General features: G+C 42.6%; 1 protein-coding gene across 4 annotated transcripts; it reads left to right on the top strand.

Annotated features, from left to right (window-relative positions):
• The first annotated feature begins 274 nt into the window (after nucleotides 1–274).
• Nucleotides 275–23,550, top strand: AUG6 (HAUS augmin-like complex subunit). 4 transcript variants are annotated; one of them, XM_078581716.1, is made up of 13 exons: nucleotides 275–730; nucleotides 831–887; nucleotides 986–1,080; nucleotides 1,856–2,006; nucleotides 5,292–5,417; nucleotides 5,500–5,656; nucleotides 12,506–12,566; nucleotides 12,653–12,920; nucleotides 17,575–17,691; nucleotides 20,773–20,931; nucleotides 21,055–21,280; nucleotides 21,458–21,958; nucleotides 23,216–23,550. In XM_078581716.1, exons 1-13 carry the CDS (start codon nucleotides 515–517, stop codon nucleotides 23,254–23,256), a joined length of 2,175 nt encoding a protein of 724 aa, XP_078437842.1. In that variant the 5' UTR covers nucleotides 275–514; the 3' UTR covers nucleotides 23,257–23,550. The 4 variants fall into 4 exon arrangements, with proteins under 4 accessions (XP_078437842.1, XP_078437841.1, XP_078437843.1 ...); XM_078581715.1 differs by having other exon boundaries at nucleotides 17,569–17,691; nucleotides 21,058–21,280; XM_078581717.1 differs by having other exon boundaries at nucleotides 276–730; nucleotides 17,569–17,691; nucleotides 21,055–21,262.
• Nucleotides 23,551–23,878: the final 328 nt, after the last annotated feature.

Here is a 23,878-nt window from a genome sequence, read left to right as displayed (position 1 = left end):
AATGTCTTGGACGGGATGGGATGTGGAAGAAAATATTTTGGACTGGGCAAACTCTAGACGGGGCGATTCAGACAAACTTCGAAAACTAATGACATAGGACAGGACGATATTCGTCCCGTCCCGTCCGTCGTCCACGTCCTGGACGATAGTCCCGGTTGCAAATTAATGGACGAGAGGGGCAAACTTAGGACATAGGATGTATATTTATTATTGCAAATTTAACTTATAGAACTTTTATTTAAATTTAAGTTCCTTTTGTGTCCGTCCTGTCTTCCACATCAAAATTCAAACCTCGAATCCCATCAAATTAGTTCAGAGAGAGAGAGAGAGAGAGGGAGAAAGAGAGAGATTCCATGTCTACGAATTCTAGCGCACTTCCTGGTCGAAGAACAGCTCCTCCGAGTGCAGATTAATGGCGATCGGCCGCTGGTTTGCGATCTAGATTTCGAGTAAAGGAGAGAAAAGTTGTTGGTATATAGTGTAATCGGGTGTGGAAGATCGCTCTGGCTCGACAATGGCGACGGACAGGGGGAAGGAGAGGGAGGCGGAGTTAGAAGGAGCAATGTACACCAACTGCCTTCTTCTAGGGCTAGATCCGGCCAGTCTCGGCGTCGGACCAGGCGGTGGCGCTCCCCGGGTGGGGAACTTTCGTCATTCCAACCCTAGACTGGGCGAACAACTCCTCTACTTCCTCCTATCGGCGCTTCGCGGCCCGGCGCAGTCCGCCAAGGCAAGCGCGAATTTCTTCCCTTTCGATGATCCTGTGTATCTATTTATGCTCAATCTCTTGCATTTCATCGGTTTTGTTCCCATTTTGCGTAATATTTTAGGACTTCGACAAGGTGTGGCCGATCTTCGATTCTAGCCAGTCTCGAGACTTCCGTAAAGTGAGTTTTAAGTATTATTTCCACTTTGCAAGGCAATCGTTGGTGTTCTAACACTTGATAAAATCTCCATTGTGTCCTTGTTAATCTTGGTTGACTAGATCGTTCAAGGGATCATATGTGAGCTGGAATCCCAGGGTGCATTGCCCAGGAGCAACTCTAGGGTTTCGTCACTCGCTACATGCTGCGGGCTAAGGTGGATCTTAACAATGCTACCCATCTTTTATATTTTCACTTTCCGGCTTTCCTAAACGCCTGTCTTCATATGTACTATGGTTTTGTCCAATTTCACATTTCCAAACACTATGAAAAAGAAATTTTTTTTTGGCTCGCCTGAAGTACTTTTGATATATTATCCACCACCGTCATTTCGTGGGAATGAATCTGAACCGGGTCTTGTTCTCTGAAACCAAACAATATCTTGCGTCTGGAAGCTGTACTAACGATTTTGGAGTCGTAAACTATGGCACATCTGCTAGATGGATTTCTAATGAAGAAACTATTGGCTGTGATTGTGTATTTGTAGTCGATGACTCTAATAATGCTAGCCTGATTTCAGTGTGCGATTTATGCTTAAAGAATTCATAGCCTAAATGTTCATCGAAATCTAGGCTAAAAACACAGTAGTCATTAGTCCGTGTGGGCATACCTTTCTCTTTCATTATTGGTATTGAAGAGTATGATTTTAATATCTTTCATCTCTTTACTCTGCCTCTCTGCCATCCATTGCCTCTTAAATCGTTCCACCCCGGCCCACCTTCCATTTATTACCCTATCGTATTCTTTCTTTAGAATCGTATTTAGTGAGATGGGGATTTTTATCTTCAAAAAAGTTCTGTGGGAAGTTTTATTCATTTTCAGCGAAGCTCTCACTTATTATGACCAAGGTTTTTTAGTTGAGATGATAAAATGTATCTTGCCATAGGATGCTCTTTTTTTGTGCTTTGCCTAAATTATTAGACTTGTTCCAGATTTGTTGAGTTGTTATGGCAGCTCTCTGTCCATGCGTTACGCGAGGTTCACAAACGGATATTTGGTTCTGGTGTGACCTATAACCCTCTTCCTGCCGCACTGACGGATCTCTCTTACCTGCACGCTGCATCCTTGCTTCCAATCACCAAGGTTATTTTAATGGCTTTATTTTCCTTCTTTGACTTTTTTGTCTGTCATACTTGTTGATTTGGTTAAAGGTGACAAAATCATATTATGATGTCTTGAACCTTACTAAAGATCTGAGTTTTGTTTAACAATAATTTGTGTTCCCTTTGCTTCATGGATGTTAAACATGCCCAACTCTGGCGGCAATGCGGTAGAGAAAATGATTATGTACTTTAATAGCCTTTGAAGAGACAGCAGGCAAGCAGTGAAGCTAGGGTCCTCATTCTAGCAGTGGAGAATCACTGCATGGGTTGACAGTGGTAGATATGTTGAAGGGTGGAAAAGGTGAAGGCAAAGACGGGTGGACTGCAATGTACTGGCCAGTTCAGGCGGGCCGCCACTGCCCAGAAGGTAGCCAGCAGTGAGGTAAGAGGGAAGGAAATCAGCTGGCCAAAAAGATGATGTTGGAGTGTGGGGGGGGGGGGAAGCTGCGATGTTGGTGCATGGCAGAAAGGAGGGTGGGAAGGGCTGTGTTGGAGGAGTCGTGGAGCACAAAAGGGTGAATCTCCTCGCAAACTGGCGGCGAGAGTGATGGCCAAGGCAGTGGGCCTGTAAAGAGTGCACACACAGGGTGGAGGTGGAGAGTGATGACAAAGTTTAGCTATGAAGTGTGTCTCGTACAACATGCATGGATTCTGAGCAATGGCGAGGCGTGGTGGGTGTTACCTGCACGAGTGGGTTGACACAGTGGCCTGCTTGCAAGTGACCATGATGGAAAACTGTGAGACGAGGGAATAGAATATTGGGGGGGACTCCAATGTGACAGGACAGATGTGGGACAGATGTAACTGAGCTGGCCGGCAAGACCGGTGGTGCGACAGATGTTCAGTTTTTCAGATTTGGGTCAAGACTGAAGGAAATGGATCCTATGGACTATATATAGAGGTGGAGAAGTACTAGGGGCCCGAAAAACTATCTAGTCTGGAGAGATATATATGCGCCGTGGAATTGTTGGAGCGTTTCCCTTGGACACTCCCCAGGCCATTGTCTGATCGCGCTCCGAATTGCATGGCAGACACAGGAGGGATGGTGCCAGTCTGCATATTTCAGTGGTGATGTGGTAGCTGTCACTGCCCGGGCAGACCGTGAGAACAGTGATGCTGGCTACAAAATTAGCTGGGCTCGGAAGGTATCTTATTAGGGTCAGGGGAAGCACATTCGGGAGAGAGGAAAACTTAGAGGAATAATGCCTTATGTAGACTATCATAGTTGGATTAGGAGAAGAGGGACAGATAGGGATGTAGGGATGATGCAGTAGCTGAGGAAGATCAGAGAATGGAGATGGATTGGAGGCAAATATTGCGACAACTGTAGTTGAAGGAGGTGTTGCTAGAACTAGAATTTTTAATCTCACAACAAATGGAAGGATGAGGTTGAATCAAATATGGAAGCTGCAGGTGGGGGACCAGAAATATGATGTGTTACATGCAGTTGGTGGTGCCTCATGGACCCCTTATGAAACGTCATTGGCAGGGGCTGTTTGCATCAGAGATTTTCAGCCTATGTCACTGTCTAACTCAATTTCCCTCATCATGGCAAAAGTACTGGTCAAGAAGTTTATGGGAGATGATTAAATATCTTGTCAGACCTTTCCTGTCTGCATTCGTTCCGGGCAAAATTCTAGAGGCTTCGCAGAGAATGGGGACTAGGGCCTCTATGGGGAAAGTTGATTTTGCAAGAGAATATGATTTTCTTGACGGGGTTTTCTGTGGGTCTCTATGAGGAAGAGAGACTTTCCCACTGATTGGGTTGCATGTGTTTGTTGATGTGTTGCCTCCCACTCCTTTTTTGGTTCCAGTGAATAGAAAACCAGAGAGAGGTTGGATCCACCTGCAAAGGGCAGTCAGACAGCGATGTCCCTTAGCACCATTACTGTTTATCTTAGCAGTGGAATCCCTGGCAACAAGTACAATGCAAACATCTTGAAATGACTTACTGTGAGGCTTCCAGACAACAAGCTATCCAATGAGCATTTCACTACGATAAGATGCAGGTGGCACTGCATTCTTCATAGAAGGCTCCATGGAAGAGGCTAGGATCCTCTCCACTCAATGAGACCTCTTCACAGATTTTTGGTTCTACAGATCAGTCGAGCCAAATCAGCCTTCGTGGGGTTTGGCTATTCTCATGAGGAGGCACAGTGATCTGGGGCTTTGGGGATAACCATTATAACATTACTGTTGGAGTCTTGATAAGAAAACCGATTCTTGAAAGTCGTAAGGTTATAAATACCCCCATATAAGGTTACTAGAGGAACTTTTGATGAATAATCACCTTGTTGTTTCTTGGCATGAGTAGCTGTATCCAGCAGTCGTGAGGGTAATAATTCTCAATTCAGAAGTTCTTGAGGGTTTGTTCACCTATCTCTCTCTCTTCTTCTCTCTTACATCTTCCATTTCTCCCATTCTCTTCTCTCCTCACCCCATTTCTTGATTTCGTTTGATATTCATGGGGATCGTAACAGTTAACCACACATTATTCAGGACTGCCATTAACAAGAAAAAAGCTTTTGACCACCGATTGGCAGCTAGTGATATAGAAGTTGGAGAGTTAGGGTGGCAGAGCAGAGTGCTTTCCGCAATTCTGATTTTTCATCTATCAGGTCTTTAAGTTACCCATGGGTATCGAAAAACCTTTGTTTTGTCTGCAGGAGAAGCATATGTATGTGCTTCCCAGTCTCTGACTGAACTAATCTCTGATATGAATCTTTAGAAGCCTTCATTTAGGTTCCTACCTGTTAAGGTTGTGCAAGAAAGATCAATTGGGGCTGACAGGGATTGTTATGGGATCAGCAGGTGAGAGATTTGGTGAGGTAGAGATGATCTCAGTCGGGGATTGCGTAGGGTCTGAGAGGAAAGGCGAGACAAGGAGTCAACAGGACAGAACCATGTGACCATTCATTCGATTCTCCTTGCGCTCTTAATGGGAGGTTTACACGTATTTAAAGGGGAAAGCCTACAGCATGAAAACCCAAAAATGCACTTTGTGGGATTAAATGGTATAAATGCCCAGGGAGGGATTTTGGCTTTGCTTCAATTTCTCGTTACAAACCTATTTTAGGATTGATGGGTTAAGAAGGTTGCGTTTCACTCCTCTGTGGATTAGATGATGAGTCATCATCACATGATTGTACTGAACCATTATTTTTTTGAATTTTATTTTTTCATTCTATCCTCGTTCAGTTGCAAACATATAGCATCGCTTGAATTTGTGATTTCTTATGGCATCCCCTGTTCTCTTCTCTGACAGGCAAGGATAGCACTGGAGCGAAGAAAGTTTCTGAAAACTGCTGCTACTGCTGTTCAAAGACAAGCTACATGGTCTAACCTTGCCCAAGAAATGACTAATGAATTTCGATCTCTTTGTGCTGAGGAGGTAAATGACAATTTCAATGCCCCTTATTGCCCAAACATTTCCTCGATTTTAGATATTATTGTACTTTTAATTGACTTTGTAGGCGTTCTTGCAACAAGAGCTGGAAAAGCTTCAATATTTGAGAAACAAAGCAAACTTGGATGGTGAATCACGTGATGACTCATTTGGCTCTCTAAGTCAAAACTCTCAACTTGTGCAGAAGGCAACTCGCCTGTGGGAATCCATGTTAGGACGGATGGGTAAGAAATCACCTTGATATTAAACTTCATTCCCTTTTTTTTCATTCTCCACCACCCTTTTGATTGAATGACGTCTATCTGTTGTGCATAGATAAGTTGTTTCTGTTTTGTTCTTGTTTGACAATGAAGATGCTATAGAAATTTTAGAAACTTTATTTTAGGTTACTGATATGAACCTTAATTTAGGCTCGTATCAGAGGGGAGTAGTGGGTGAGTCGAGGAAGAAGTTCCCGGGGTAGAGAGGAGAAATGGGAGGGATATGAGAGGAGGCTACGCAGAGTGGTAGGGATTGGCCAAGGACGAGCCACCTGAAGATGCAGTGAGGTAGAGACAATCACAAGGGACGGGAGATCGTCGAGGGAGAGAGAGGTTCTAGACGTGGAGAGGGGAGACAAGAGACCTTATTTCATTCTTCTTGGCTCCCTCCGAAAGGTTACTCTAGTCATAAATAAATTTTGGTCTTCGTCATAAAGAGATTTGATACTGTTAACTTCTGGCACGGTGAAAGGGAGAGAGAGATAGAGAAAGAGAGAGGCAGAAAAGAACAAGAAAAGAAGTGTATTAAGAGATGAAAAAAGGTAACAAATAAACATAGTTTGTCCCTCTTTTATAGCGGGATAACTAGCCGTTTATAACGGCTATTAAACTAGCCGTTATAACTTACCCGATTCCGATATGGAATCGGGTAATGGGTCTACCCGGACCCGATAGGTTAAGTGAGAGAAAAAATAAGTTTTAGGCTTATACTTCTGCCTATACATTTGACACTCCCCTTCAAGTGTAGGAATGGATATTGGCCATTCCAAGCTTGGATATCAAATGTTGTAGGCTCTCGGTAGGTAGGCCCTTGGTGAAGATGTCTGCGAATTGTTCTTCAGATTTGACATGTTCTGTCTTCAATATTCCTTGCTCCAAATGATCTTGAATGTAGAATCGGTCAATGTTGACATGCTTCATCTTGTCGTGATCAACTGGATCATGTGCTATGCTGATAGCAGATTTGTTGTCGCAGCGGATGACAATTGGGCTTATATAGTTAATCTTCAGATCATCTAGCACATGTTTAATCCACATGGCTTCATCAATTCCTTTGGACATAGCTCGAAACATACTGGATTTGGAGATGACACTTTGCTTCTTGCTTCTCCAAGTCACTAAGTTTCCTCCAAGTATTGTACAATACCCAGTAGTTGACCTGTAGTCAAGACGAGACCCAGCATAGTCAGAATCAGTATATAAAATAAGGTCGAGTTTACCTGTTTTCCGATATGCAATGCCCAGTCCTGGAGTTCCCTTTAGGTACCTGAGAATTCTGTTAACAGCTTGAAAATGAGTTTTTCTGGGTGAGTGCATAAATTGACTTAAAACGTTTACTGCATAACAAATATCTGGCCTGGTATGTGACAGATATTAGAGTTTTCCAACAACACTTTGATATAAGTCAATATCTACCGTAGGTTCGTCTTCATTGATAGTTAATTTATGATTAACTTCAATTGGTGTTTCATTTATGTGGCAATTTATATGCTTTGTTTCTTCTAGAAGTTCCAAGATATACTTTTGTTGTGTCATTAAAATTCCTTCACTAGAACGTGCGAATTCTATTCCTAGGAAATACTTTAGGGGCCCCAATTGTTTGACTTGAAAATTCCTATCTGTGTTGTTCAAGACCTTTAATTTCTTCTAGATTATTTCCTGTAATTATAATATCATCTACATATACTATCAAATCGTTATCAGTCCTTGAGACATCTCCTTAAAAAACATAGTGTGTTCACCATTACATTGTTTGTATCCAAGTTTCTTCATGGTTTGGGTGAATCTTCCAAACCATGCTCTAGGTGATTGCTTTAATCCATACAAAGCTTTTCGAAGCCTGCATACCTTTCCTTGATTTATTTGTTCTTCATAGTCTGGTGGAACATCCATGTAGATCTCTTCCTTTAGGTCGCCATGGAGAAAAGCATTTTTTATATCGTACTGATTTAGAGGCCAATCCAGGTTGACTGCTAATGAAAGTAAGATTCTGATGGTGTTAATCTTTGCTACTGGAGCAAATGTCTCCTGGTAGTCGATTCCATAGGTTTGAGTGTACCCTCTAGCTACAAGTCGAGCCTTGTATCTTTCCAAACTACCGTCTGATCTACATTTGAGTGTAAATACCCATCTACAACCTACAGGTTTTTTATCTTTGGATCGTTCCACAAGTTCCCAGGTATTGTTCTGTATTAGTGCCTTCATTTCCTCATCCATTGCTTCTTTCCATCTGACATTCTTCCTAGCTTCCTGTGGAGATTTTGGGATAGGAATATCTTGGATTTTGGTGAGAAAAACCTTGTATCTAGGCGACACCTTCTGGTAGTTTAGATAATTAACCATTGAATAAGGAATTGGTTTTACACAAGTTCTAGTTCCTTTCCTCAGTGCAATCGGCCAATCATCTCCTCCATTACCAGTGAGTCTTTCTTCATCTCCAGAGATCACTTCCCCTTTGTTAGAAACTTCTCCCCCTTCACCCAAATCCGTGACATCTTTGTTCCTTTGTTTTCTTTTCCTCTGATAATATTTTGGGTATGGGGATATTCGATGTAGTGCTTCTGAGTTTTCCATTGTCTCATCTGTTCTACTGGAGATGCCTAAATTATCACTGGTGTTTTTATTCTCTTCAACATGTGAATCGACCAAAGGAATAGGTATAGTATCTGGCTCATGTTCAGAAACATTATCTTCAGTAGGGAGATTATCCTTCTCACTATTGAGTAAATGAGATACCTCTCTATGACTCTCAGTACCTTTGGGTTTGTAGTAAAACAATTGTTCATCGAACACTACATCTTTGGTGACCAGATATTTTTGAGTAATAGGGTGATACATCTTGTATCCCTTTTGAGTAACAGAGTATCCAACAAAGACACACTTCAGGCCTTTTGTAGACCATTTATTCTGTTTATATGTGTGATTGTATACATATCCAACACATCCAAATATTTTGACAGGTAAACCAGTTTTCAATTCACTGTAGGATAGTGTGTTTCTAGCAATTCTAAAGGGCTTTTGAATGCTAAAACTCTAGATGGTAGTCGATTTATAAGATGAGTGGCTGTCATTACTGCAAAACCCCATAGGTTTGCAGGGACGTTTCCATGTATGAGGAGAGTTCTCCCCTTGTCAACAATATCTCCTAGTTTTCTCTCAGCAAGACCATTTTGTTGTGGTGTATAAGGACATGAGGTTTCATGTCTTATTCCCTCAGATCTGAAAAATTCCATAAGTTCATTGTTAAGGAAGTCCTTTGCATTGTCAGTTCTAAATCCTTGGACTGGGTCACCAAACTGTCGTTTGATAAGGTGGCATAGTCCTTTCAGGTTCTTAGTAACTTCAGTCTTATTTTTGAGTAAGAATACCCAACTATATCGACTGTAATCATCTGTACATACTAGGAAATATCGATGTCCTAGTATGTCTAGTTGAGGGGATGGTCCCCATACATCACAATGTATATTCTGGAATGGTCTAGTCATTCTGGTGTTACTTGTTGGATAGGGAACCCTTCTGAATTTGCCTAATTGACAAGCTTCACAAATGACATGTTCCACCAAAATATCATTAAAAAGGTATGGGTACATGTGTTTCAGAAGGTGAAAAGAAGGATGACCCATTCTTTGATGGATCTCCATAATAGAGGGTTGGGATGATATTGCTGCCACCTTGGGTTCGTCGCTTATCAGGGTGCTAGACAACGTCCAAGGTAGGTCGTAGAGTCCTTGTTGAACCTTAGCTAGTCCAATCTTCCACGCGAGGTCCTTATGACACAAATAGGCATCCAAATTATCGAAAAATATATTATACTCCCTCATCTTTGCAAGCTGTTGTGCTGAAACTAGGCTTACAAATAGTTTTGGGGCATGCAACACATTAGTTATTTCACCAATGGGTTGGATGCTCGTACTACCAATGCCAACTACTGGAAGTAGTGTGACATCAGTAGTCTGGACATGTTTGCCAGGAGAAATCTTCTCATATGTTATAAAGATTTCTCTTCTTGATGACATATGGTCTGTTGCTCCTGAGTCTAGGATCCAGGCTTTTTCTGGGTTCCTAGTAAATAAAGTAATGTGAGTAAGTATTTCCCTTTACCGGTATTAGCCATGGATGTCGATCCAATCACAGTACCACCTGAGATGATTGACTTTAAGGTCTGGAATTCTTGCATCATCTTATGGAGGTCCTGGGCCGAAGGAAGATTTTCTGAATTTGTTGCTCCTTGTTGGGCTAGGTGGGCTCTGGCAATGTGTGGAGGCTTTCCATGAAGCTTCCAACACTTATCTTTGATATGGCCCTTTTTCTTGCAGTAGTTACACGCCAATTCTTCTCAGTTGAATTTTTAGCACCAGTATTGCCAGCAGACTGCTGGTTCTTTGTAACATAGGCTGTATTCTCAATGACTCCACGAGTTGCACTAAGGCGACTTTCTTCTTGCATGGTTTTGGATACGGCCTGGTCAAACGTGGGGTCTTCTTCCCTGTTGTATAATTGACTTCTGATTATCTCAAACTCAGGTCTGAGCCCTTGTAAGAACTGGCACAGTCGATTTGTAGCTTCACGAGCTCTGGCAACTGGGTCTGTAGATGGTGGGCGGCAGTGATCCAGCTCATTATGGATATCCCTCAGCTTGTTGGAGTATGTTAGGACATCCATATCACCTTGCTTGAGAGTGTAAGCTTTTACAATAAGCTCAATAATCTTTGTCTTGTCATTCCTTTTGGAATGGCTTCGATGAATTGCTTCCCATAATGACTTCGCTGTTCCATAAGAAGATAAGCTGGTTAACTGCTCAGATGCTATGGAATCTAGCATCCAGGCAAAGATAGACTCCTCCTCTGTTATCCATTTAGGATAATTTGGATGAGTCTTATCCGGACGATCTTCTGAGAGATGATGGATGAGTTTCCTGGGCTTCAAGACTGCCTTGGATATTCCTCTCCCATAACAGGAGATTGTTTCCGTTGAATATATTGCATTTGGTGATCACTGGAAATTGAGTGAGCCATCTATCAGCGAACAGGATCTGATGGCCTGATGAGACCACTTGAGAAGGATTCTTTGCAGCTTCGTCTGCCATAGAATAGAGACAAGAGAACTTTTTGTAAGATAGACTTTAGTTCCAACAATATAGAAGAAGATCCTCCCGTGGGATGAGCTTCTCCTTAGCCGCAACCTTGGAGCTTCAGTTTCCAACAATCACAGGCAAGCACAAGCCTGCTCTGATACCATGTTAACTTCTGGCACGGTGAAAGGGAGAGAGAGATAGAGAAAGAGAGGCAGAAAAGAACAAGAAAAGAAGAAGTGTATTAAGAGATGAAAAAAGGTGACAAATAAACATAGTTTGTCCTCTTTTATAGAGGGATAACTAGCCGTTAATAACGGCTAGTTTATAACGGCTATTAAACTAGCCGTTATAACTTACCCGATTCCGATATGGAATCGGGTAATGGGCCTACCCGGACCAGATAGGGGAAGTGAGAGAAAAAATAAGTTTTAGGCTTATACTTCTGCCTATACATTCGACAGATATCAAAATTAACATTATGTAGCATGACTTAAGTAACCAATTATATTTAAAAATATATTTGAATTTTATTGAAGATGAGGGCCTCACAAAAATAAAGACCTCACAAAATATATTAAATCTGGATCTCGTCATCTGATCCCAGACCTAGATCAGCCATGGGAGTCAAAATCCCTCATAGATTACGCTTATTCTGATTACCAGATACGCATATTCTGATTCTTTTTTTTTTGGAAAGAAAATACAGAAGACCACCCCAAACCGGTGGCCTACATGCTATCATTAACTATAAAGGTTTTGTACAAACGATATATAGACAGGACCCAAATGGACACTAATGCCTCCACGTCTTGAGTGGCGTTCTCCACCGAAGCTGTCCCCCTTTAAACACCCCTCATTTTAATGTAGCCATATCGCCCAGAGCACCGCGAGTAACCACTCCCATTCCTGTCTACTTCTGTATCTCCCATCTATGGCTGAAACCCAAAAGATCTTGTCCGAGGAGATATTCACCCCTGGACCTGGTGCGATGCCCAGACTTCCTGGGCGAACTGATACGTGAAGAATAGGTGTGAGCAGTCTTCCTCCCCCCTGGTGCACATAGGACAATCAGTGGGAGCAGTGGGGGCCCATCTTCACTGATAGACCCGTGTGACCAGCTTCCGCTGCCTCAGTAACCAGCTTAAGGGGAACTTTGTGCCTCATCAACATGTGGCATGCCTTATTGATTGCCAAGTCGTCCCTCGCTTCCCTTTTTGATCTTCAAATATGCAACTTTAACGGTTATTTTTTTTGATTATGCAACTTTAACGGTTATGACCACTACTATTTAACGGTTATGACCACTGCTAGAAGCTCTCAAACAACGTCATTTCTCTTCATGAAACGTGAAATAATTTTTCAATAGAATTTGAAGACTATCAAGTATAATTTATTAGGTTTGAATTTACGTGCATTTTTTGCGGCTATGAATCTTTTTTCTTTGCCCTGATGAAGGCTGAACTATGCATAGTCTGATCATCAATGTTTCGCTATGATTTGCGTCATGAAGATTCCTTTATTGCGTGTTTCTAGTCTGACGCTGAGTTAGACAGTTGAAATGGTTAGGCGTTTAAAGAATGGTCTAAGAGAAGTAATAGTTCTGCTGCTTCCAAAAATCAAACATGTATTTTTTTTGGATTGCCCATGGTTGCAATTGCTTCTTTTTGTTTTCCCTTTTCTTTCTCTATGCCTTTTCAGATTAAGAGATGGGATCTGTCATTGTCATTTCTTCTCTTTAGGCCAGCATGAAATCCTTGCATCCGGGCCAATCGAGGATTTAATTGCTCATCGTGAGCACAGGTTCTCCTTTTCTGTTTGTTTGTGTTCTCATTTAATGATGCGGATGCATTCTTTTGACTGTAATTATTTTTTGATGTTATTCCCAGGTACCGAATCTCTGGGTCGTCTTTACTTGCAGCAATGGACCCAAGTTCTGATGTCTCTTTGTCAGATGCGATCCCCGCTCACTTGGACGACATCCCATTGCTATTCGATGAGCAGAACTACAATTCCTGTAGTGGCTCTCAAGGACACTCTGACCCTGCCAGTCGAAATAATGAAAGCAGACGGGTGGAACCCACTGTTGATATCGCTGAGATTCTTAGATGTTGGACTCATGCTCTGCAGCGGATACATAAGCAATCAGTTCAGCTGGTAAGATCTTATTTGATATTGGACTAAGTGATAGAAGTTTTCCGTCTTTGATCTATTTCTTATTTTCTTCAGCAGTGCCACCTCCTTGATGTATTAAACACGATTTTCAAAGATTGCACGTATTTCTTTGTGAATCTTACGGTGGTATAATGAAGTGTCCAGAAGGCATTATTTGGATTCTGCACATCATCTGATCATTAATTATTCAAGACACATTTATATATGTGCTTTGAGACCTAATGGATTGGGCCTAGTATACCTACAGCTTTATCACGTAGGTATTAATTACTAATGATCTAGTTGTGGAAAGGAAGACTTAATTTTAGCTATGACATGATTTTATGACTTGTCAGATTAGTTTCTTGGTGGCTTCATCTAGGCCAAAAGGATGGTACTTGTCATTTGAGCTCTCCTTGCTTCTTCTCCAGTGCCACCCAATTCCTCCTAGTAGTGTTTTTGCCAAAAAGAATTCATCTATTATTCTGCTGATTGCTTTAATTTCCAGTGAAAGGTAAGTGGGCTGAGGTCCACTTGAATGAGTAGCCTTTTGTGGAGGCCCATACATCTCTTTGGCTCAATAGCAAGGAGATATTCACTAAATGAATTTCTCCCCCACAATTCCAAGAATTGTGTGGCAAGCTGTGAATGGATAATATCCACTCACCAGGTTGAGGGGAAGTGTTGAATGGGCTTCTTCCCTATCTCTTGTATCTGTTCGTGACATTCCATTAGCATTGGCCCAATTTTGGATTCTCTCTCCTCTTTATAAATATCTTGCAATCGCCCTAAAATATCTTATGAGGGTTGAGCCTCTATCTGATTTCCTATGAACAACCGCCTCTTATTTATTGACTTCTTCATTTTTTATGCATCTCCTATGGTTAATTGATAATCCCTGCAACCAGAATTCGACTGGCCTTGCACTCTAATTTAAGAGTAAAGGCCTGGAAGATTCAAGAAAACTTTGTTTCCTTCGCCAGTTTTTGAAGAATATATTCTGTTTCTGCCTGTAACTTTGTGAGAAACTTTATAAGAAAGAAAAAGTTGCATAGGTGGTGTGCTTACGGAATTTTTATCTGGCTCGTGTTAAATTAAGACTCTTGTCGGAGGAATGTACACTAGTATCAGCACACTAGTGTACCGGATCCCATTAGAACTCCGAAGTTAAGCGTGCTTGGGCGACAGCAGTACCAGGATGAGTGACAGCTTGGGAAGTCCTCTTTGGTGACCACAGCATGGGCATTTGAGCACAATTCCAAATTTCTTTCACAGCATGGGATGTTCTGGATTTTTTTATCCAATATTCCAGGGAAATACCTTGAGAAATTCTTCCCTGCTCCTGTTTTGTGGAACAATTGCAATTTCATTTTAGAAGATAGGGCCCTCCCCCCATGCAGCGGTCTCCTCCGCCGTGCAAGCCCGCACCCCCCACCCCCAACACAGCGGTCTCCTCCGCCGTGCGAGCCCGCACCCCCCACCCCCCGCGCGGCAGTCTCCGCCGTGCGAGCCCGTCCTGTTGACCACAGAGGGGACTGATTGCGCCGAAATGCGCGGCATAGAAATGGGAAAGTCCGATTTGGAGGAGACAGAGGAGGTGATTCGGGAGCGGGATTTGGCTGAAGAGGAAGTGGCTAGGCGGAGGACCAAGGTTAGGAGGCAGCCGAACGAGTCGAGGGCGGGGACGAAGGAAACCTCTAAGGAAAGGATGGAGCACCGGAGAATGCTCGAGGGGAGGTCCAGTGCAAAATACACGAGGAAGCTGAGGTCGCGTCAATACTCGACTGGAAGCAGAGTACTCCCCGCAAGCACAAGGCCAGTAGCGTGCACAGGCAACGGCTGGGATGAAAGTCATGCAGGGAGAAGTGAAAGAGATGTCCCTGAAAGAAGCCGTACAAGGATGCTGGGATTGTCGCAGTTTCTTCAAAGGGCCGGAGGAGCTGAACGAGCTGGGCGGAAAATGCTACGCGGGCAGGCCCCATACTCAAAAGCAGCAATGATACTTCGAGCTCAACGCCGACGAGAAGACAGGGAGATCATGTATGACAGAAGATGGAGGTCAAAGGGCGCGCTAGAAGAGGGTGCCGGGACACAAAGGGACAAGAAGATCAGTAAAGCTGAAGTCGGGGGCGTGACGGCAACGGAGGCAAGATGCAATAACTACTCCCACCGGCCGTTCGCGAAGCCCGTCCCCCAAGACAAGAGGACGCCCATGACACAGGCAGTAGACCACCAGAACGGCATGAGACAGACAGACCTGTTGCCCACAGCCGCTCATAGAGGAGGGGAAGCTCAACCATCGGAAGCGGAGGCTGGATGGGTGACAGTCGGACCACAGCGGCGCAGAAATCGTAATCGCTTCTCAAGTATAAGAAGGGAAGAAATAGAAGCATACTGCTATAGATGCCTGAAGAAAGGACATAGGGCAAGGGAGTGTCGGGGGAACTTGGTATGCCGCAAATGCAAGGGGACAGGTCACCGACAAACAGAATGTCCAAAAAAGCTGGAGTAGGGGCCAGGAGTTCAACTGCCAGAACCGTAACTGAGGGCAGGATGGAACACCATAGGAGTTACCAGAGGCCAAGTCAGCACTTGTAAGCTACAGTCTCTCCCAAGAGGAGGAGACACAATGCGCGGAGGAGCTGAGAACAACGACCAGTAACCTTCCTATGAGATACTTATGCCTTCCATTAGTCAAAGGCCGGATTACTAAGGCAGATTGGCAGCCGGTGATTGAGAAGGTCGAGAGGCGGCTGGAAGGATGGCAAGCCAAAGTGCTGTCTAGAGGTGGCAGGCTGGTGTTACCGAAGGCAGTCCTATCGGCAATTCCCATATTTTATCTCTCTGTATTCAAGATCCCTACTGGAATCTGTCGGAGAATAGAAGGCCTGATGAGACGCGTCTTTTGGAAAGGCACTGGAAATGACCAAAGCCGAGGGCTGGCACTGGTGGCGTGGGATATGGTATGCAGGCCCGTCAAACTGGGAGGCCTAGGGGCATTGCATATCCAAAGCATGAATACAGCATTATTATCTAAATGGGTGACACGGATCATGCAACCATGCGAGGACCTAACTATTCAAATTTTGAGAGACTGGTCGGGGATTGAATTGGGACACGAAAAAAGCCCCATTAAGGGGGCATCAGCATTCTGGGCAGGACTCAGAAAAATCTTCCCAAGAATTTGAGATTTCTACTCCGCTGTTAAGATCCTAAAGAACTCGACGGATCTTATCGATATAATGCTATAATACGAAATACCGTTACTGGACTCTCTGATCTTAGATCAAAGAAAACAACGGGCATTCATACACAATCAACCTAGGGTGGCATCGTTCCCAATTCACAACTCAAGTTCGATCTTAGAAGTGTAAGAGTTCTTGAATCACAATAGAAGAGATAATCGATAAAAGATATAGAAAACTCCCCGGATCGGGAGAGTTGCTGTCCGGATCGGGCAGCACCAGCAACGGAGAATCTCCTGTAGCTCACAAACACAAAATAATCACCCCCTTTCTTGTCTCCTTCTCTGCTATTTATATTCTCCCGCTTCGGCGCCCTTTCCCGTGCATTTTTATTCAAAGCTCGAACATGCCAGATCAGCCTGCATATGTGACGTGAGTAGAAGTAGCCCTCCTTCTCTTCTTAGAGCACAAAAAGTAGGAGCTTATCATCCGCTCATTTGGGTGACAGTTCTATCTTTCAATTTTGGGTAGACCACTGGTCGCCGCATGGACCCCTGTACGAAGCCTTCCCTCGGCTTTTTGTGCTCACCCGCTGCCCTGAGGCGACAGTGGGAGAGTGCTGGGACAGCACATGGAGCCCGAGGGTAGACAGCGCCTTATCAGACCAAAGACTAACCGATTTCTTGGGTATGCTACAAGCTCTGAGTCAGATTCACCCTCACCCTGAGGAAAAAGATGGGTGGGAGTGGACAGGATCTCCCTTTTCAGTGCGGGAAGCGTACGCTCGGATCTGACAGATTAATGAGGAAGACCAAGTAACAACCGGGGCACGTCGAGTCATCTGACACCTAAAGGTTCCGCTAAAGGTAAAGATCTTTGGGTGGCTCTTGCCCAGAAAGAGGCTGGTGACCCTTGTCTTCTGCAAGAGGATGTATCCAGATGCCCCGTCAGTATGCGTGCTGTGTACAAGTGGCGACGAGGACTGCAATCACCTTTTTTTCGGTTGCCCGTTCGCCCTCACGGTTTGGGCTACCCATGCAAAATTGGCAGTGAATGTATCGTCAGAGGAGGCCTTTCGGGAGTCCCTCCAGAGAATCGGCCCACGACAAAGAGAAATGGGGGGACGAGCGATGACAGTGCTCTGGGGTATATGGATCCATAGAAACGAGGTGATCTTCAGAGGGGGGAAGGCTTCAACGGACGGGCTAGCCCATGAGGTAGAAGGTTTCATGGCGGCATGGTTCCCTCGAGGTGGGGCTGTAGAGGGAAGAGGACAAACATAGATGTAATAGAGCCTCAGGGCTCAAGGCGTGTACTTGTCGAGTGGTTACCGATTAGTTCGGGTGACCGCCTCATGAATTTTCAAAAAAAAAAAGTACAATTCCATTTTTTTCGAATTGTCTCTTTTTATCAATGATGGTCAACATTATTGGTGTGTGGGGTTCTTATTGATGGCATTTTTCTAGGTGAAGACCAATGATGGATCCGGTCCCGAGCTCCTTCAATGTTCTGATGCGTCTGGTAATGCACATACTGAGTCCCTGACTGCTACACTTGCTGAACATCGCCAACATCTCATTAGCATGCAGGTAATTGAAGCTTTTGTCTTTTATTCTTTGTGATCCATTTTTGTCTGCTATATAACCTCCTCTCCGTGATGTTTCTATGGAAGAATTTCTTAAAGTACCTCACAAGTAAGATTTTCTCTGGAGTACTTCAAAGCTTACATTACTTGAATTCATCCGATTATATTATGTGCTTAATAATATTTCATGTTGTCAATGGTGATAGGTGTCTCCAGTACTTAGTTAGAAACTTCATCTTCTCTAGGAAACCCTTGGATAGTGAGAACTAAACCAGAGTCAAACAGTGAGGGCTTAACTTTTTTGCTAACGAGACCTTGGTTTAAATACAGGTAATAGGCTAATATTGTCCCATTAGTCCAGAAAAGAAATATAACAACAAGAATAAGCATAAACTGTCTGTGTCAGCAGATGCCCTATCTTTTCCCTTTTTTATTTATTATTTCTGCATATGTGAGTCCCGTAAGAGGTTTATTTGTCATCTAGCAAATGTGACTTGTTGAGTCACACTCATGTGGGTCGAGCCCATGATGTATCTTGCTCAGTTTTAAACCAGCTTAACCTTAGTAACAAGTGAAGAGGGTTATTTTCTCCGCTTTCCTTTTTCTGACTGGCGGTTTGGCTGCAGCCAACCATTGAAGAAGCTTGATGACACTCTGGTGGACCTTTTATTTAGCTACTTTTAGACGTTGGGAGTATAAAACTTTCAGGGGTATGGACATATCGAATGTAGAAGAGTGGAATGTTATGAATATTTTATTGTATGATAATTGTCAAGAAGTTGATTGGGCACTGGGAGAGAGATTAGAGATGAGCACATTGATGATCATTTATTGATAACAAAATAGTACATATAGAGAAACTGCTTCCCCCCTGTAGGGTAAGGGTGCAACGGCTAGGTTTGAGGAGCACGTGAGTTCCACATGCTCTGTGGTAACACCTCCCCACAAACTGGAGAATGGAGATCTTCCATACCCAGCTTGGGCACAAGGTACTCATGCTGAATCTTAGTCAGAACTTTGGTTAGAAGATCGGTGAGTTGGAGTAGGGTGGATAGATATTGAATTTGAAGGATCTCATGCTCCAGTTGCTACTTTGCTAAACCAGTTAACGGTACTAGAGGATAGTGTCAGTCTACCCATCAGCCAATCCTGGGGTGGATGTCTCCTCAGCGGAGACCTTTTGGAACTCTATACAAGGCGTTGCATGCAGGGGGCGAGAGGGCAATGGACAGTCCGTCAGAGTCATCTTCAATGGACGTGAAGCATCGACAGATGCTGTTGTACAAGCAGTGGCATATTTTACCTCTACATGATTTAAAGGCCTATTGTCATGCCACGGGGCAGCCATATAGGCTATTTATGTACTTAACGTTCATATTTATATCTCGCGACATGAGGGTCGCCAATTTTGTGTGATCTCTCCTATCTTTCATTGAAAAAGACCTATTGAAGATCCATCAGAAAAGTTCGATAAGGGGGCATGATATTCTGATAAGTGAGAATATCACTGAAGGAAAATGGTGTAGGGTGACTGGGCATACTATCCTCATGAGATTCATTAGCTTCTGTGGAAGGGCCAGAACAATTGGATGGAGAGGAAGTGTGCTGGTCATGAGACGGTAATGTTCTAACCTTTATGTGGATATATTGGTGAGGATATGGGGAGATGCGAGTAGGGGGGGGTGAATTTGCTCAACCAAGGGCTGAGGTAACAGTGTCATTGGTAGAAGATGTTCCAGTTTGTAACATATGAGAGTAGAATGTGTATTCCTACCTGATCCTAGAGTCGTTGAGGAGATCGTTGCAGGTGCCTCATCAGATGAAGCAATTTGAGGTGAATAAGTAATTACGGTAGAATGAGCTGAAATAGGGGGGAACATATTTTCAGTTGGGGGCGATACTCTAGAAAAATTATATTAATAATAATTAAATACTCTAGAATAATCATTGAATGTGACATCTTTAGAATTAATTGTATGTCTAATGGAGGGGCGCTAGCATATATTTTCCTTTGGGGTATTTGAGTAATCAATGATGACAGAAGTGCTCAGGAGACTAATTTATTGGTTTGATGAGGTTATAAATGGATGTTACATTCACACTGAAAGGTTTTGAGTTCCAAACTAGTACAGCGCACAAGATTAGGATAAGAGGTTGCAAGGACTTCAAGGTGTGTGCTCCTGTGGATAGCTACAGTTGGCAAATCGTTTGATTAGCTATACCAAAAACATAGTAGCCTTGCAACAGGAACTCTTGGGGACCAAACTCTGAATGGTAAGTGCCCTGGTCTTTTTGAGAATGTGACCCAGCTTGTGCTCAGGCACAGCATATTGCTGTGGGTTATAGGAATATCAGGTTTTGTGTACGATGCCCTGCTCTTTCAAAATACTATCAGTCTAATAGTTGATGGATTCGCGCCTCTTGGTGGTGTGAAATTGATTGATTTTACGTCCAATTGAGGAGAGATTTCTTTTTTTTGAACAATAAAGAAGATCACCCAATTGAGGAGAGATGTGGGTTTGTAAAACAACGAATTATTGTGGCTACTTCAGATTTGTGTTTCAACAGATGGTAGAGAGTGAGGGACAATGGCAGAGAGAGAGAGAGATCAGTTAGATGGTGTCAGATGCTGATATCAGATATCGGTCCAGATATTGGTGCTGTAGCAGATATCGCTTCTGGATATCACATATCTGTTTCCAGATATTGGGGGGAGAGAGCAGCCGATAGAGAGAGGAAGAGAGGGAGGGAGGGAGAGACAGAATGGCAGAGAAAGATGCTTACTGCCCCTATGACGCATCATCCGCCTCATCACCCCCGGATGCCCTCCTCCACCCTTGACGTGTTCTCCACCTAATAGAGAGAAAGAGAGAGGATGATAGGAAGTTCGCGGGTAGACATACTGACCAGAACGAAGACCAATAAGTGACAAAATAAGAGGCAACCTTAGATGGTTCTACTACAAAAGAATGGCAGCTTCATGATATCTGTTCTTATCAATTTATATCAGTGATGTCAGCTTTTCACATTTTTTGACTACTTGATTTCCTCGTTGGGTTGTGAAATTTATTTTTGTTCTCCATAGGGTCTTATAAACCAGCTGAAGGAGTCTGTTCCAAACATGCAAAGATCAATAGCTGACCTCACCGATGAAGTTACCAACGCATGCCATTTGTTTCCAATGCCTGAATACAGCATTAATACTGTCGCATCTCCTCCTTCACAAAGAAATGGAAGATCATCTGTAAGCATTCTATTCTTGCGATAAATATTTCTTCAGTTTGCGACTACAGATCTCATGGCTGAAGGCGCAGCCTTTACGTGTAATCTTGCATCAACTTGCTTTCTTATTTATTTAACTATATAGCAGGGAAAAAACGAGGAAGTTTCTGAGCTGGCTTCAAAATTATCTAGCACTAAACTTGAAAAGTCTTCTGTGACCCCCTCTCTGAGGCTACCTCAGCTGTTCGGTGCTGCTCCAAATTCATCTGGCAGAAGTGGTAACTCATCAAAACAATATTATGAAGACAAAAATGCTAAGCAATCTTTTACGGATGGCCCTGCTGACATTGAAGGTTTTGTGCCCTTTTCAGGTTTACTATTTCATTAGTTTGTTTAATTTTCTAGTTTTGTGATTAATGCAGATTCATTTATGCATTAATTTTGTGTGATCTCCCCTATCCTTTTTTAAAAAAAATTATGCATTAATTTTTTAGTTTTATGTACCAATTAAATCTGATTTTTAATTTTTTTTGCGGTTGTTTTCTTAGGTGATGACATTCATTATATAAATAACTTAAAGCATTCTGTTCGAGAAGCTGCCCTGTCATGCCAGGAGCCGGTAGACTTCATTGATCCAGAGAAAAAGACTGGTCATTCTGATGATGAGAATGAGTCTGATGATTCAAGGCACTTCTTTTTACCTCTATCAATGAGCGGAGATTCTCGTAGACTAGTAGATGCATCTCCTAACAGAGGTGGGCATCCACTGCTTTTCTCTCCCCTAAGGAGTGAGATGAAGAGCCTTGTCAGCCCTAAATTCCCCGATGCAAAAAGCAGGAATGAAGTGCCTAATTTGGGCTCTTATTCCAGTGAAACTGATTGCAAAGGATTTGAGTTTCGTAAATGTCTCCAAGCTAGTGATGCAAACTGTAAAACGCCATTTGCACATCCTTCCCTTCATAGTATCCATGGAGCTCTGGACCAAACACTTTCGCCTCCCTTGCTGATAGACTCCTCGTTCCTCTCCGATACATATGAGGATTTGCTAGGTGAGCTATCCTTCCTATGTATATTCCATTTTATTTTGTAATTGTTGATTTCAATTTTTCATTTCTTCATTACAAAGGAATCAAGCTTTGTATATCTTAATTCGTGAAATTAAATTGGAAGCATTAATGGCGACACTTTCAGAATGTGTGACCGCTGGAGCATGAGGCTCTTTATTATTTCTTACAGAATCTCAATACTTGATGAATGAAGAGAAAACAAAGGTTTCATTGTAATGGTAAAAATGATATTGTATATGAGAATTTTGTCCTTTCATTTTTTACTCCTGTATCTGTAATATGCTTAAAGTGGCTGATGATATGACCCTCCTCTTGTCTAGGTCTCTTTCGTCTTTCAGCCCAATAGGGGCATTCTAATCATTTAGACCTTATGTAATTCCTTTAAATAGGGGACTCCTCCTTTATGAGGGCAGCCAAGAAGTATCAAGAGATGTATAATGACAAAATCGTCATTCTTCTGTGACTAGGATGACAATGACAAAAAAATAATATCAGCACTCAAGCTGAAAAAAGATGACAAATGATGGGTTTTGGATGAGGATTGTCAATTTTGGTAATTGTCTACAAATGGTAAATTGATCACAAATAATACGTGTTATGGTGTCTGTGGCAAATGTTTTAGGTCGATAACTTTGTGTTGTCTTTGTCAAGCAAGACAACACAAACAGTGGACGATGACAATGATGATTAATACAATCACTAATTTTGAAGGATAATGATGATTAATACAATCATCCACAAACACAAAATTGTTCTAAAAACTACGTGTGATGGTACGTTTCGCTTGCAAATTTTCTAATATTTATTGATTCTTATCTTATTCTTAGGACTTGATGACAGATGGGGGGAAAACTAATTCTGAGAATATTTAAAGTCAGCTTTCCATCATAACCCGTAAACTGAAACTACTGACCCACGAGCAGTTTTCTGGATTATTTCTGTTGTCGATCGGCTAGCCTACTTCCTCCAGCTGGTGGCAAACCTGACAGCATCTAGGGTTTTGAATCATAGGGTTTCAGGAAGACAAAAACACTAATACATTCATTATGCTCCTGGTACTTAAAGAGGGTTACTAGTGGGCCTAAATATTACTTGGTCCATTGAGAAACAAAGAAATGATAAGGAAAGAAAGGAAAGAAGGGAAAGCAAAGAAAATAAATTACTGATTCTTTTTCCTGAACTGGTAAAATGAAGAAAAATTGTCTTTCTCTAATTCTTGCTTGTGTATATTTCTTGCAGCACCTCTCTCTGAAACTGAAGCGGCATTAATGGAGCAATGAGTCTGCGTCTGCTAGAAGGGCATTTTATCTCCAGAGAAGAAGTAACCAGTTAGAACACCCAAATTGGTGACTGATGAATCAATAGGTCCGTCACTTTCTACCCTCTGTTCTCATTGGGAGCCTCTCCCCCTTGTGTAATAAACTGTGATGCGTGTTCGTCATTCTCTGCATTAATGGGGAGATACTTGGTATTGCTCTTACGCTTCTCGACCCTCTTTCTGTGGAGGTCGTCTTGTATCATCCTACAAAAATGGTCGATGTTGTTGCTTCCTTGCAATCCGTTTTCTTGAGCTATTTGCATGTTATTTTCTTTTTCGGATAGCTGTTTCTATAAGTTCTCTCCTGATCATTTCTAACCCACTTTTGACTTAACTTATTTCATTACTGATTTTCTATGCGCAAAATTCCTTGTCAAACTCATTCTGGTTTCAATACTTGTATCCCGTTACTTACATGACGTGGTTCGAAATTTCTTGTGTTTAAAGGACAAAAATATCCCTTTGTGTGCCCCATGAAAATCAAATCAAATGTATACCTTTCTGTGTTGAATCAATGGAATAATGATAAATCTAAGAGGAGAGTGAATCATGTCGCAGGACTTTTGGTCTCTTTTGTTTGGACT

Source organism: Wolffia australiana, chromosome 10, assembly GCF_029677425.1.
Source record: "Wolffia australiana isolate 7733 chromosome 10, ASM2967742v1".
NCBI classification, from domain to species: Eukaryota; Viridiplantae; Streptophyta; class Magnoliopsida; order Alismatales; family Araceae; genus Wolffia; species Wolffia australiana.
Note: the sequence above shows the minus strand (reverse complement) of the source record. Positions and strands in the feature narration are given on the sequence as shown.